General features: G+C 35.4%; 1 protein-coding gene across 7 annotated transcripts in view; it reads left to right on the top strand.

Annotated features, from left to right (window-relative positions):
- The window catches only part of SMCHD1 (structural maintenance of chromosomes flexible hinge domain containing 1), a 106601-nt gene that overhangs the window by 57165 nt on the left and 36748 nt on the right, over positions 1-12688 (top strand). For all 7 annotated transcript variants that reach the window (XR_007508292.1, XR_007508291.1, XR_007508289.1 and 4 more), the window contains 7 exons: positions 997-1085; positions 2223-2341; positions 3055-3222; positions 4482-4607; positions 8132-8211; positions 9739-9896; positions 12457-12572. Coding sequence is in view for 3 of the 7 variants with exons in the window: in XM_049818413.1 (XP_049674370.1) it covers positions 997-1085; positions 2223-2341; positions 3055-3222; positions 4482-4607; positions 8132-8211; positions 9739-9896; positions 12457-12572 (856 nt within the window). In the remaining 4 variants the exon portion in view is untranslated. The remainder of the gene's footprint in view (positions 1-996; positions 1086-2222; positions 2342-3054; positions 3223-4481; positions 4608-8131; positions 8212-9738; positions 9897-12456; positions 12573-12688) is intronic.

The raw sequence follows: 12688 nt of genomic DNA, 5'->3' as shown, positions 1-12688 counted from the left end.
CAGATCAGGGAACTTCTTATTTAGGGGTTATTCTATTGTCATTGTTGTAAAAATTAACTGGAGGTCATTCTAATGGGATTTTTAAAGATCTCACTGCAATTTTTAGCTTAGAACGCACAAAAATAGTAAAAAACATTGTGTTGGATAACTCTTAAATAACTTACAGATGTCAGATAACTCTTAAATATTTGGGGAGCCAGCACATAACATATGTTAATCTTCATCAAGTAAACGGAAGGAAAGGCTGAGATTGTTTAACCACAGAAAGTATTTTTAAGACACTAGTGTTAAGCATAATTTAGGCTAATGACTTCTGCTTTATCATAGCAAAAGAGGAAATGGAAATCTGATTTTTCTTTTTTTATGGTCATTCATCTTGTCCGTAATTTTTGTAATGTGCTCTGGTTTTGTTTTGCTTTAAGGAAAAACTGTATCACTAAAACATTTAAGATATGTTAGTTGTAGTCAGATCCTTAAGAAGTCAGCAAATATTTTCATAGCAAGGGAGACGGTGATACCTTTGTATGTATGTATCAGGATTGAAGTTGATATTGTAATTGGTTTTACAGTAATAGACATATTTTAATATGTAGACAACTATGTTACTTCAGCTTAGAAGTGTTGGGGATGGGGTTTTTTTCAAGATTTAAAATACTGCGAACTTGAATTCTGCTTTATCTGGCTAATGATCTGATGTATGGTAAAATGCCAGTAGGCAAGTTATTAGAGATAAGTTAAAATCCCATAACATTGCTGGGGTTTGTTATGTAAGTAGTGTCTGATAAGCTCCCCCTTATAAGATTGAGGTGAAAGCTACTATGTAACTTGTGTGCATGTGTGGTTTGATCCTGTAAATATGTGCAAGGATAAAGTTAAAAAAAAAATAAATTCCAGTCGCAAATGAGTGATAACTGCTGTATGCTTTATCATGTCTGGTCTTATAAGTGATTACCTTCATGAGACTGATTATAAGTCAATTTTCATATGCTGACTTAGGCCACTTCCTGATGAACCCAAACACATTAAATGTAAATTAAAAGGACCAAACACACTGCAGATGGGTGAAGAACTACAAAGTGAAATTGGTGAGTATTTGCATATTCTTTAAGGTACATTTCTTTTTCTTTGCAGTTTATTAGCCTGTTATGCATATAGATGTCATCAAGAGTGAATTATCTTCAACTATTTTAATATAAAAAACAGGTTTACATTTTCATTCACAGAAGGATGATCAGACTTCTCCAATTGCCATTTCACAATTCTGGAGTTACTCTCCAATAAAATTTGCCGCTTAGTTTGTACATTGAGACATTCATCACATTGAGTTCAAATTGTTTGTAAATTTTTGTTTAGTTCATGTATTCTGAAATCTTACAGGCCATAACAGCATTCAGACTATTTCAAAGGCACGGACTTCAGAGTGAAACATTTTAAGGTTAACCTTAACCTAAGAGGAAGGCATTTTAATTTGGGATCAGTCTTCTCATTCTCCTTTGGTTTCTGTACACAGTGGCTGCATTGCATAGCAAGAAATTAAAAATTCTTACAGTATTTTGGAATGTTAAAAGCTTGTGTGTGAGCAAAGAAAAGCACATAAGACAAACCAACAGGTTGAAAAACAGCTTTCAATTTTAAGATTTTTTTTTTTCTTTTAACTTTATAGCAAGAAATAATCTCTTTATTCAAAAAAAGTGGGAAGCACAAATATGTTATATGACTATATGGATACTTTTTATTTATACCCTTTTGATAACCCACAAGATGGGGGGATCTTATCAATGTGTATAAATACCTGAAGAGAGGGTGTAAAGATGGAGTGAGGTTCTTCATTGGTGTTCAGTGACATGAAAAGAGGCAACAGGCACAAACTAAAATACAGGAAACACTTTCTCACTGTGAGGGTGACCAAGCACTGGCACAGGTTGCTCAGAGAGATTGTGGAGTCTCCATCCTTGGAGATGCTCAAAAACCATCTGGACGTGGTCCTGGGCAACCAGCTGTAGGTGGCCCTGCTTGAGCAGGAGCATTGGACCAGATGACTTCCAGAGGTCCCTTCCAAATTCAGCCACGCTGTGATTCTGTGATACTCATGTAAATTTTCTCTGTATTGTGTGTATGTTGTATACATTTATATTCTGTATGTTGTATAATGTTTCATTAAAGCAGCTGCTGAGGTAATCATCTTAGTAATCATTTTAATCATCATCATGTTTTTTTAACAGATATAATGATTACAGATCAGTATGGAAATCAGGTTCAGACAGTGACATCTGCATGTCTAAATTCCCTAGGAGTTTCTGGGCCTGGACTTGATAAATCCAATTTGAAAATAACTTGGCAGGTATTTATAAGATGTCATACAGTTTATTTCTCTGTGGCCTTTGTGTGGTAATTGTCTTAATTCTGTCACACAGAATTGAACCAAAACTGTAGGAAAGTAGACAAATTTAACACAGGTTGGTAAGCTGTGAGGAGATAGAGACTTAAAGCATTAGTCATATGATCCTGTTCTAAGGAATACAGCAGCATCTGTTAAAAACCTTATCACTACTGCAGCTATACAATATGGGGGCCAGTTCACTTCATGCTTGAGTCAGGTTTCTTTTGTTTCTAGTCCATTGTTCTATATCTTCTCTTCTACCTTGTTTTTAGTCTTTTCTTTTGTGTTTGTTTGTGGTGGTACAGTTGATTTTATCATCTTTTGAAAAACCCTGTAGAATGGACTAATGATATTGTCTGCCATAGTTTAATTTAAAATGCATTCTATACCTTTTAAAATATGTTGGGTATAACTAAGTTGTACATAACTCATACATTGAAAAACAGGTTCCTGAGAAATGCTTGAGTTTAAAATTGATCACTTCTTACACAAGAAGTCAATTTAAATTTAACAAAAGGAGTAGAACTTGTATTTTAATTTTTAGTCCATTGTCTCACAGTAAAAACAGAAAATAGTGTCTAGCAAGCATAAATATTAAAATACCATATTGAAAAAAATGAATAAATTATACTACTCTTTATTTGTTCTTGATAAAATATTTTATTTCTCAACAGGAAAGTACTCTAACAATGAGAGTAAAAGGTATTCGGTTTAAACCTTGTTTACTTGGAAGCAAAGAATTATGCTTCGCTTGGCGTGAATTTTCTGACTTTCTCAGAGTAAATTTGACTGCAGGATCCCCTGCTAAATTACAATTTGTGGATTGGCCAGAGTTAGAAAAGGTGAGTTGAACAGTTTTGGTTTGGAAAAAAACAAGGGGTCGCTAGTCAGCAGGTCTTTCATTTCCAGAGCTTTTTGGAGCACAGGATTCAAAGCTGAAAACCTTGACTTCTCAGTATTGATACTTATAAAAATTGTCAGAATATGACAGCTCTAGAGACATTTTTTATTCTATACAGGACAACATAACACAAGCAAATTTAAGAAAGTATTCTGCAATCTGTCTAATTATATAGATATATTTTAAATGGGTCTGTAGCTGTGAAGCATTTTTCATACAATAACTATGTTAGTTTTTTAAAAGCAAACTTATTTTGGAGTAATCTAACTCATGTGTGTGTGTTTACAACACTGTATTCTGTAATATCGCTTAAACTGTTTGTTCTGTCCCCTTTGCCCTTCTACAGATGATGTATTTTTCTTTTCTTTGGTGCAGCAATTTTACTGTGGGCTGGATCCTAACATGCATCTTCCACTGCTCTTTGCCAAAGATACTGTCCTTAATGGTAGTAATAGTTGGCAGCTCATCTCTCCTTTATCTGTTATTGGGGCTTTTTTTGATATTTAGGGTGTAGGAAGGCAGTCCCAAATCTACTTAAGTTTACAAGTGTTTACAGTCAGAAAGTGGGGATGGGAGTACAGTACTTACATCAAATGAAAAGGATGGAGATTTTTGGTACCATCTATTTATTTGATGGGGCTTTTTTATTTTTCAGTGTTTACTTGGCTATTCAAATGATAGTACTGAAGTTGCAGCAGAAAGCAAAATAGGGGAGTGGAAGCAGGTAAAAGAAAATTGGGTATCTGAGTAGAGAACAGAAATAAAGATTGGCATGTTGAGAAAATGGAGAAGTTATTGAAGAAAAAAGTGAAACAAAAGTTTCAGGGAGTATCATAACTTTTTACTATCTAGAAGGCTGTCAAGGCATATCAGAAGATAAATTTTTAGGCCATTTGCTCCTTCTACAACAAGGAAACTGTTTGGTAAGTCTCTTCAGAAGCACGTCCTTCCTTTTAGTCACACAAACACGAGTAACACATGCAATTCAATTCAAGTAGTGCATTTTATAAAGACAAGAGAATGTAAATGGGAAAAGTCTAGAAATACCTTCCTGGAGTTTTACAGTTCTGTTATGGTCTAGCTGTTATGGGAGACAAATAGTATGGAAAAGGCAGACACTTGCTCTGGGGATTCCTGACCTGCCATGAACGTCTGATACACCTAGAACAGAATAGTATAATGCATTTGTATCTATTCCAGCCTGTTGCAGTGATTAATGGTAGAGAATTGCAGAAGCCCCTTATTGTTCAGCTGTGTGATCAGTGGGGAAATCCATCTCCTGAACCTAATGTCAAAATCAGCCTTATAAAGGGTAACAACTTAAAGGTAAGCATAGGCCTTTTTACGTGAACTTTGTTTAACACAAATTTTTGTTGTCAAGTCTACATTATCTTCTTCATTTTCAAGACATTTTTAGAAAAGTGAATAAAACATTGTAAGGGCACAAAAGAATAATTAATCTCATATAATAGTAGTGTCAACAAGTAATGTAAACAGTTCCTGAGACGGATTGCTCAGCTCCCTTTAATTTCATTCACAAATATAACAAAATTCCTATAGTACAGTGTCCAAGTGTAATTAGTATACATTCTGGATCGTCTACTGAACCTTCTTCCAAATTCTGCATGCACCCCACCCCCCACTTTATCTGAGGTAAATTACTGAATAATAATGACAATGTTTATATGGTCCAAACTGGCAACTAAATAATTTTTATCTGGTGGTTCTTTGGTTGTGGTTCCTGAATGTATGACTTATAGTCTGTATGTAAAGCTAGTCAGCAGCTTTGCTCCCTACTTGATTATCCCTGTGAAAAATCATTGGCACTATAAACCAAATTAAAACAATGAGGATGCAAGTCTAACCCAAATTTAAGTGATTACTGTCCTTTCCATGGGTGAGGTCTGAGTGTCAGGTGGTCTGCACATTGCTCTGTATGAAGAAAGGAGTTTGACAGAATACCCCATTCATTAAAATTTTTGTTCTTGTTATTAGAAAAAAAGTCAAACTGTCAAATGTTCCTAACTGTTGGTGCAGAGACTGTTATATTGAACGTGTACATTATCAATACAGGATATATTCATCCACCTGTGGACATGATATTTTTTCATGCAGGGCTGGTCTTCTTCCCTTTTTGTTCCTGCTTGTCATGCATTTGCGTCCCTCAGTTCTCTCGGAACACACAGCAGCCAAGAACTTTCTTTTGCTCATCCCTCAAGAACTGTGCCACAGCCTCACCTTTCCCCCTGTTTAACTATGCTACTATTACTTATGTTTATTGGGGTTTTTTGTGGGGAGGGGGTGAGAAAATTTCTTGATGTCTTGAACATTTTTCTTCTGGCTCTTTTGAATCTCTTGCCATAGAAGTCTGCCTCATAGTTATGGATTATTTTTATTTGCCCCAGCTACTGCCTTTATGATGGCAGCTGCAACTCCTTGGGGCTTCTATTTATGTTGCTCTTGAGAGAACATACAACCTTGACAGTAACAGTGTGTGGTTGTGCTGCCTGATCAAAGAGATGTTGTGGTGGCATGCTGTGTCTTTTCAGATATTATGCCTTCCTCCAGGGAGGACCAACAGCATGTCTTAGAAAGTCTGCAAGCTTTTTATACAAGTGGGATGTGTCCAGGAGAAAGTGTTCTGAAAGCCAAGGTGGATCACCTTTATAATGTGTTTATTACAGTGCGTGCTCCCAGAACTTAACACCGGCATCATTTCTGAGAGTTACTTTCATACATTAGCAGAGCAACCAACTGCATAGCTGCTGAACAGACATTGGATCAGTATTCATGAGTATCTTGGAGAACCTCTTTAGAGAACTGTATTGCCTTGGCATTTCAAATAGGTTGTATGCACAGTCTCCCAAGGGAAATGAGAAGCTTCTGGGAACTGAAATTCTAAGATAAGCTGTCTGTCTATATTTCACATCCCATCCTCTAAGTCTCTTAAGCCTGATATTCTGCAGTTGTAACATGCATTTCCAGTACTCCATTCTCTGTCTTACAGGTCCACAGCTAAGTGAGTATGGCTGAACAGAAACACTCTGAACTCTTACGTGCAGCTCAGTAGTGGAAATGCACAAAGCACTGGTTCCTGTAAAAATTAAAACTTTCCATTCTGTGGTGTACAGTAACTTCTAATACAGACTTATTTTGTTGAGTTGAATAGACTCTTCAAAAGAGTTTATGAAACGTCTGGCAATTCTCTTAGCATATCTTTACAATGCTGCCTTCCATTTGAACCATTAAGCACACATTTTTTGCCATTGCTTTTCTCTAGTGACATGGTAGGATAAATTCATGCTCCCATAGCTGATCCATTATGAATCAACTTCCACAATGTTTTTTCCTAAAGTGATTTCATTCTTTTAACCTACTGACATGAGATTTGGGAAAGAAAATAATTTTGGAAGAAGATTGCCCAATTCAAGTATTCCCAAAACATTATTTTTATGTAAGTGGACACTAGACACTTAGTCTGAAATTTGTGCTGAAGTAGCAAAGGGAAAGCAATTTAATGCCAAACACTATTCAGGTAATGACAAACATTTGCACCATGTTGTTTGTGTTGTATCATCAGTGAAAAAGTTGATTTTCCTCATTAGAGAGGAATTAATTAGAGAAGAACTCAGAACGTATCCATGGCTTCCTTTGCTGTTCTCCAAACTTTAAAGCTACTATCTGAGTTTTTTTTGATACGTTGACAAGATATTTCTTAGGTAAGGCTAAAGCAGCATGCACACAAATTTGCAGAATAGATTCTGCTTACTTTAAGAGTGTATTAGTATTCTTTAAGATTCACACCTGTTTCTGTGAGATGATAGCCATTCTCTTATCTGCTACACTGGAGTCCATAGTTTCAAAAAGTTGTTGATAAGGAAAGTGCAGTGATGGCTTCTCTGCCATTTAATGTGGAAAGGCAAGTACGACTTAATGGTACTGCCAGTCATGAGATTTCACTTTCAGTGCCAGGGAAGTAAGTGTGGCAAAGATGGGGTGCACATAGAAAACACATCTTGAAGAACACTAGTGAGTTAAAGGGGAGTTATTTTCTAACAATGGCATTCAGCAAGAATTCCTTTAAGTCAATAGTAGAATTTCCATTGACTTCAAAGGACTTGGATCAGACCTAATTAATATGCTAGGTAAATAGGGGATGTATAACGCATTTGTGTTACTATCCTAAAACAACACTGACAAGTAGTTATCCTTAGTAGTCTTTGATTAAATGCCATTTCTTATGGTATAGAGATTAGTTCTTGTTTGTGATTAAGTTTTGATAAATAAGGTACTGTACTTCATCACTTGTGGTAACAGTTTTTGCTAGGTTGTGTGGCAGTCTTACATTTTTGGCAGTGGGACTAGAAGGGGGAAGGGGAAGAGACACACAGATGTTTTAGTTGTTTTTTACTCCAGTTATATCATTCTTTAATGTTTGCTACCCGGGAATCTCTGTGCAGACTGGAGGAACACTGTAAAAGGGAATAAATAGTTTGTAGAACATTTTAGAATCTGAAAATATACTCAGATTAACATGTGCTATGGATGACATTATAGCATCAGTAGCAATTAAAGAAATAACATTAATAAAAGAATTGAACATATTAATGAACAAAAATATCCTAGTTGAGATAAAGTGATTGTCTTTAAAAACTGCCAGAGAGAATTCTGAAACCTCTTAATATTGTATTCATAATAGTGTATCTTTCCCTAATATAGAGTGCAAAAATACAAAGAAGCTATTGCTCAAATGGAAAGACAGTATGCAGGCAAATGAGATATATATTTTATTCTAAGACTTGATACTACTTCTGTGTCACTGAAAGAATAAAAAATATTTTTTTTGACAGATTGTTCCTTCAAACCAGCAACTTAAAACAGATGAAAATGGTAGGGCTAACCTGGGAGTTATTAGTATTCATGCACCTAGGTAAGTAGTGAAACTATATGGAAAAAAAAGTGAATTCTGAAATGTCGCTTGCTAGATGTATTTAAGCTGCGCATTTCATAAAGTACCTACCAAGAATTAATCTAGAGCTAAGGTCAAACTTTTATTATTTATATGTCAGTGGAAGGCCAGATAGTGAGCTTTAAGAAATTAAGTGCTTAACTAAATAAAATTCGATAGCTGTTTCTTCTGGTCTTCCGAGAAGCTGCTGCTCTCATTTTCTGAATCCTGTTTTTTCTGGTCATGGTAAAACACAGCTTATAATTGTCAACCTGTACCTAGGGCAGATGGTGTCATAAACCACTTAAAAATATTTGAAACGTACAGCCTTTGGGTGACCAGATCCAGACACTATGCTTTCAAATTAGGAACACATTTTAGGAGTGTTGAAACCCCACTTCTTCTGGGTGCTAGCCATTGTTTTAAGGGATTAGCAAAGTGTCCAAAAGAATTTAAATATACATATTTATTTTTTCTTATTTGCAATAGAACTAATGAAGTCTCGTTTCCCGCAGATGTGTGTCCTGTGGCTCCCATTTCTTCATGTCAGTCACACGGGTTCCCCTTACACTCACATGTCCCATCTGACTTTTCAAATTCATTATTTCTGTATCCTCTTCATGTTCACGGTTCTGCTACCCTATCCCTGAGCTTTTCTTGCAAGAGAGGTTGGCTTTAGGTAGCTTAGAAGCTAGCAATAAGTGCTTGTTCTTAAACTTCTGAAGTTTTTCACAGCAATTAATATTTTTGCATTCATATCTGCAGGATTTGACTCACAATATTATTTTGCATTTGGAAGAAAATCTATTTTAAATGCTATTGATGGTGCTTGGTGTATTTATAATGCCTGCATCTTGGTAGAAGGATAATGAATATAATTTATCAATATATTGCTGGAGGTTAGAAACAGGTGTGCTTAGTGTTAGTGGTAATATCATAGTATTGATAGCATAGTCAAAACTGGCTGGGGAGTACAGCATCTATGCAGTTAAATATCATTCCCAGTTCTGCTTAAAATCTTAAATGTCAAGGTTTTAATACTGCAAAGAAAATTAGTTATTCTATAACAATGAAGCCATTATATACTTGTAATGCACTTTGCTAGATGCGAGTTGTACGCAGATTCGCTCTTTGGAAATTGTCAAAGCAGAATGCTCCTCAGCTTTTTAATCAGCTGTGCTTGCTTTCCACCTCACTGTCTTCTGCACCTTAAAGCTGTAGTTGCTAGTGTCTTACAGACAGGCAATGAAACATGATCAAGCTAATGAAATATTAAAGCAAAATTCAATTTAATAAGGTAATTTATTAAGGATATCTTAAACTTATGATTTTACTTGTCTAACTTTGCATTAACACTTCCATTTTTTTCTTCCCTTTACTACTGATAACTTTTAGATAATTTTATTTTGTCATGCTTTCATGTACATGATTCTGACTTGAAGTCTGTTGAAAATTGTCTTTTCAGAAGAGATATTTTATAACAGTTTGTATGATTTCTGTATATTTCAGGGGAGAGCACACTTTACAGCTTAAAGCCTTACACAACAAGACCACATTAGATTGTCCTATAATCACATTAAATGTCCTGCCTGATCCTGAGAAACCTGTCTGCTTGAATGTTAAATATGACAAAAATGCTTCTTTTCCAGCAGGAGGTACCTTCCCTGGTAAGTATAAGGATTCTTTGGTGGAAACCAATCACTCAAAAGCTTTGTAAACCTATGAAGAATGATTTGATGATTCTTCTGGTATATTTTCTTACCTTTTTTTTGTCTGTTTTGTCTCCGTTCTTTGTAACAGCAGTATCTGAGATGCCTCTCTTAATACTTGGAGAGAAAAGATACATACATCATCTTTGGAAAGCATTTCAAAAGACCTATTATTTATGTATTGCAAATTACTGGTTTTATCTGTCTATAAGTGGTAAAACTACAGAATCTCTTCTCTGTCCTTAGTGAAGTGTCCTTTCAGGTTTTGATCTTCCCAAAAGATGATCTGAGCTAGTTCATGCATGTTTTCCCTCACCTCATTTTCTGTGGAATAACAAAGGAGGTAGCTATGAAATTACAGGCCAACTGTGAGCTAAGAGGAACCAAAAAGTGATCAGCAGTATGCCAGGGACAGTACAAAATATTCTTCTCTCCTGCTGTATTCTCTCACAAAAGGACAATCTTTGCTTTCTAACTAAGGCTGCTAAGTCATAAAAGAAAAACCCACCTCTTGTTTTATATCCCAGTAGTATTCACAATAAGGAAAACAGATAAAGAAGTGCAAGCTATGACCATGAGGAAACATCTTTTGCTAAAAGCAAAACAGAATGTGAAACCTCTGCTTTTTCCTGTAAGGACACTTTGGCATGAATAGGAGACCTATACCAACTAATTCCATTAATTTGGGAAATAAGTCTTGTTTATGATAACCATGGGAGATACTGTTTTTGAATTTGCCAGTGAAGTACGCAAATTTACTAGCTGTTCTTCCAGAAAATTTTCCTGTTTAATTTGTAGTAACACATTTGCACTATGAAACCATGATATAAAGATACTCTTCAGAAAGCTGAAGTCCTGTCTAAATAAGTTAAAGAGAAAGCAACTAGATTCTGTCACTTTCAATATAATACCATATTAAGGAAGGCAAAAAAAGAATTCAGTAACGATTTAGTGAAATTAAAAAACAAAAAACATGTGAGACTTGGGAAGCCTGTGTATTTTGTCAGTGGCACCTGTGAAGGAGAGTAAGGTAGTTTCCAAACTGATTTATTTTTTTCCATTTGATCCCATCCTTGGTTTAAAAAAAAAAAAAAAAAAAAAAAAAATTAAAAATCACATTAGAATCTTCAGTAGATGACTTTTAGACCTATTTGATGAAGTGAATACTAACAAATTTCATATACTGAATGGTATTACCTTAAGAATTATAAATTAATTTAGGCATGAAATTGGTAAGTTACTAACTCTGATATGCTAATCCTATTTAATTTGGTCTTTATTTGAAAGGAATAAATTAAGGTGGCAAATCTGATGCAGTTTTCAAAAAGTTTCAGAAGAGGTAAAGGAAACTTTTGATCAGTAGATATGTGTTCAGTACTGGGCAGCTGTTGGAAGGAGTATAAAGAATATAATTAAGTCGGTCCACGGGTAAATGTAGAAATGGGAGCAGGCTGGGAACTACATGACTTTTGTACAGAAAAGTGATGCCTTGCAAATGTGTTTGAAGGAATTGACAACTGTGTGAATACGAGTGATCCTGCTGATACAGAGTACTTGGTTTCTTAGAGAGCTTTTGGCAAGTTCCTTAACCAAAGGCTCTTGAAGCTGTTACTTACACTGTCCTTCCTATACTTCAGTCTTTCCCTTGCCTTTAGGTGGACTTCAGGAGATAACTTAGTATGTATGACATTAAATTTTGATATAAAATTAGCTATTGAATTCCTTATTAACAACCTCATATTTAATTAACATCCTAATTATTGGATTTACTGGTGAATTCAGGTACACCTGAGGGCAGGCAATGTAAATTTGGAGGAAGTCATGCCTGAATTTTTCATGCACATCAAAGCGCAGTCCTTCCTTAAAGTGCAAAATTCAGTTCCACCTGAGCAGTGCAGCTTCAATTACATGCATGAAATCCCCCTGTAACCATAGTGTCAAAGTGCTTAGTTCACATTTTCAACTAGAAGGGTAGCTTTATTCTAGTTTAGATTCTATTTCTTTCCAATGTGTGGCTAATGGGGGAAATGGTAGTGGTGTTGGTACAGTCTCTTTACAACTACTGCACCTTTCTAGCCAGTAGTTCAATGGCTAAAGCATTTAGCCATTGAAGGAAGTGGGAGATCTGGATTTCCTGCCCTTGAAGGAAGGAATCAGACACTTAACTAGCTAATGATTGTTCTTACCTGAAAGGAAGAAGCCTGGCTTGCTATTTTGATAAGAATGATAATCTGGGAAAGGCAGACTTGAAATTTGAGGGGTTTTTTTAAAGCAGTCATTGGATAAAGTAGGTGGGGTTTGTTTTTTTTCCTAAGGATTGTTACCTGGTATAATTACAGGGCTAGGGAAAGAAGGTTTTCTGTATCTGGTTTTAAATAGTTTTGTTGTTTGGGTTCTGTTTGGGGTGTGGGTTTTGTGTGTTTTATCTCTAGGTATGAGGGAGACACAGAAATTCATGGAGTTTTATCTTAATTCTGAATAAAAAAATCATGAAAAAATGTTGTGTTTCATTCGACAGATTTTATGGTTAGTGTTCTTTCTGAAGATGACAACATCATTAAAAATATTAATCCAGCACGGATTTCTATGAAGATGTGGGAAGCACAGAGCAGTGGAACTAGGATACCAGTTGATGTAAGTCATCAAAATGTATTTTCAAAATGAGTATCAAAATGCCAGCATAGGACAAACACATTTGTAGTAGAAACTTTGCTTCATTTAATTTAGATCAATATCCTGTTCTAGATTTT

The sequence above is a fragment of the Accipiter gentilis genome, chromosome 2, assembly GCF_929443795.1.
Source record: "Accipiter gentilis chromosome 2, bAccGen1.1, whole genome shotgun sequence".
Lineage (NCBI taxonomy): Eukaryota > Metazoa > Chordata > Aves > Accipitriformes > Accipitridae > Astur > Astur gentilis.
Note: the sequence above shows the minus strand (reverse complement) of the source record. Positions and strands in the feature narration are given on the sequence as shown.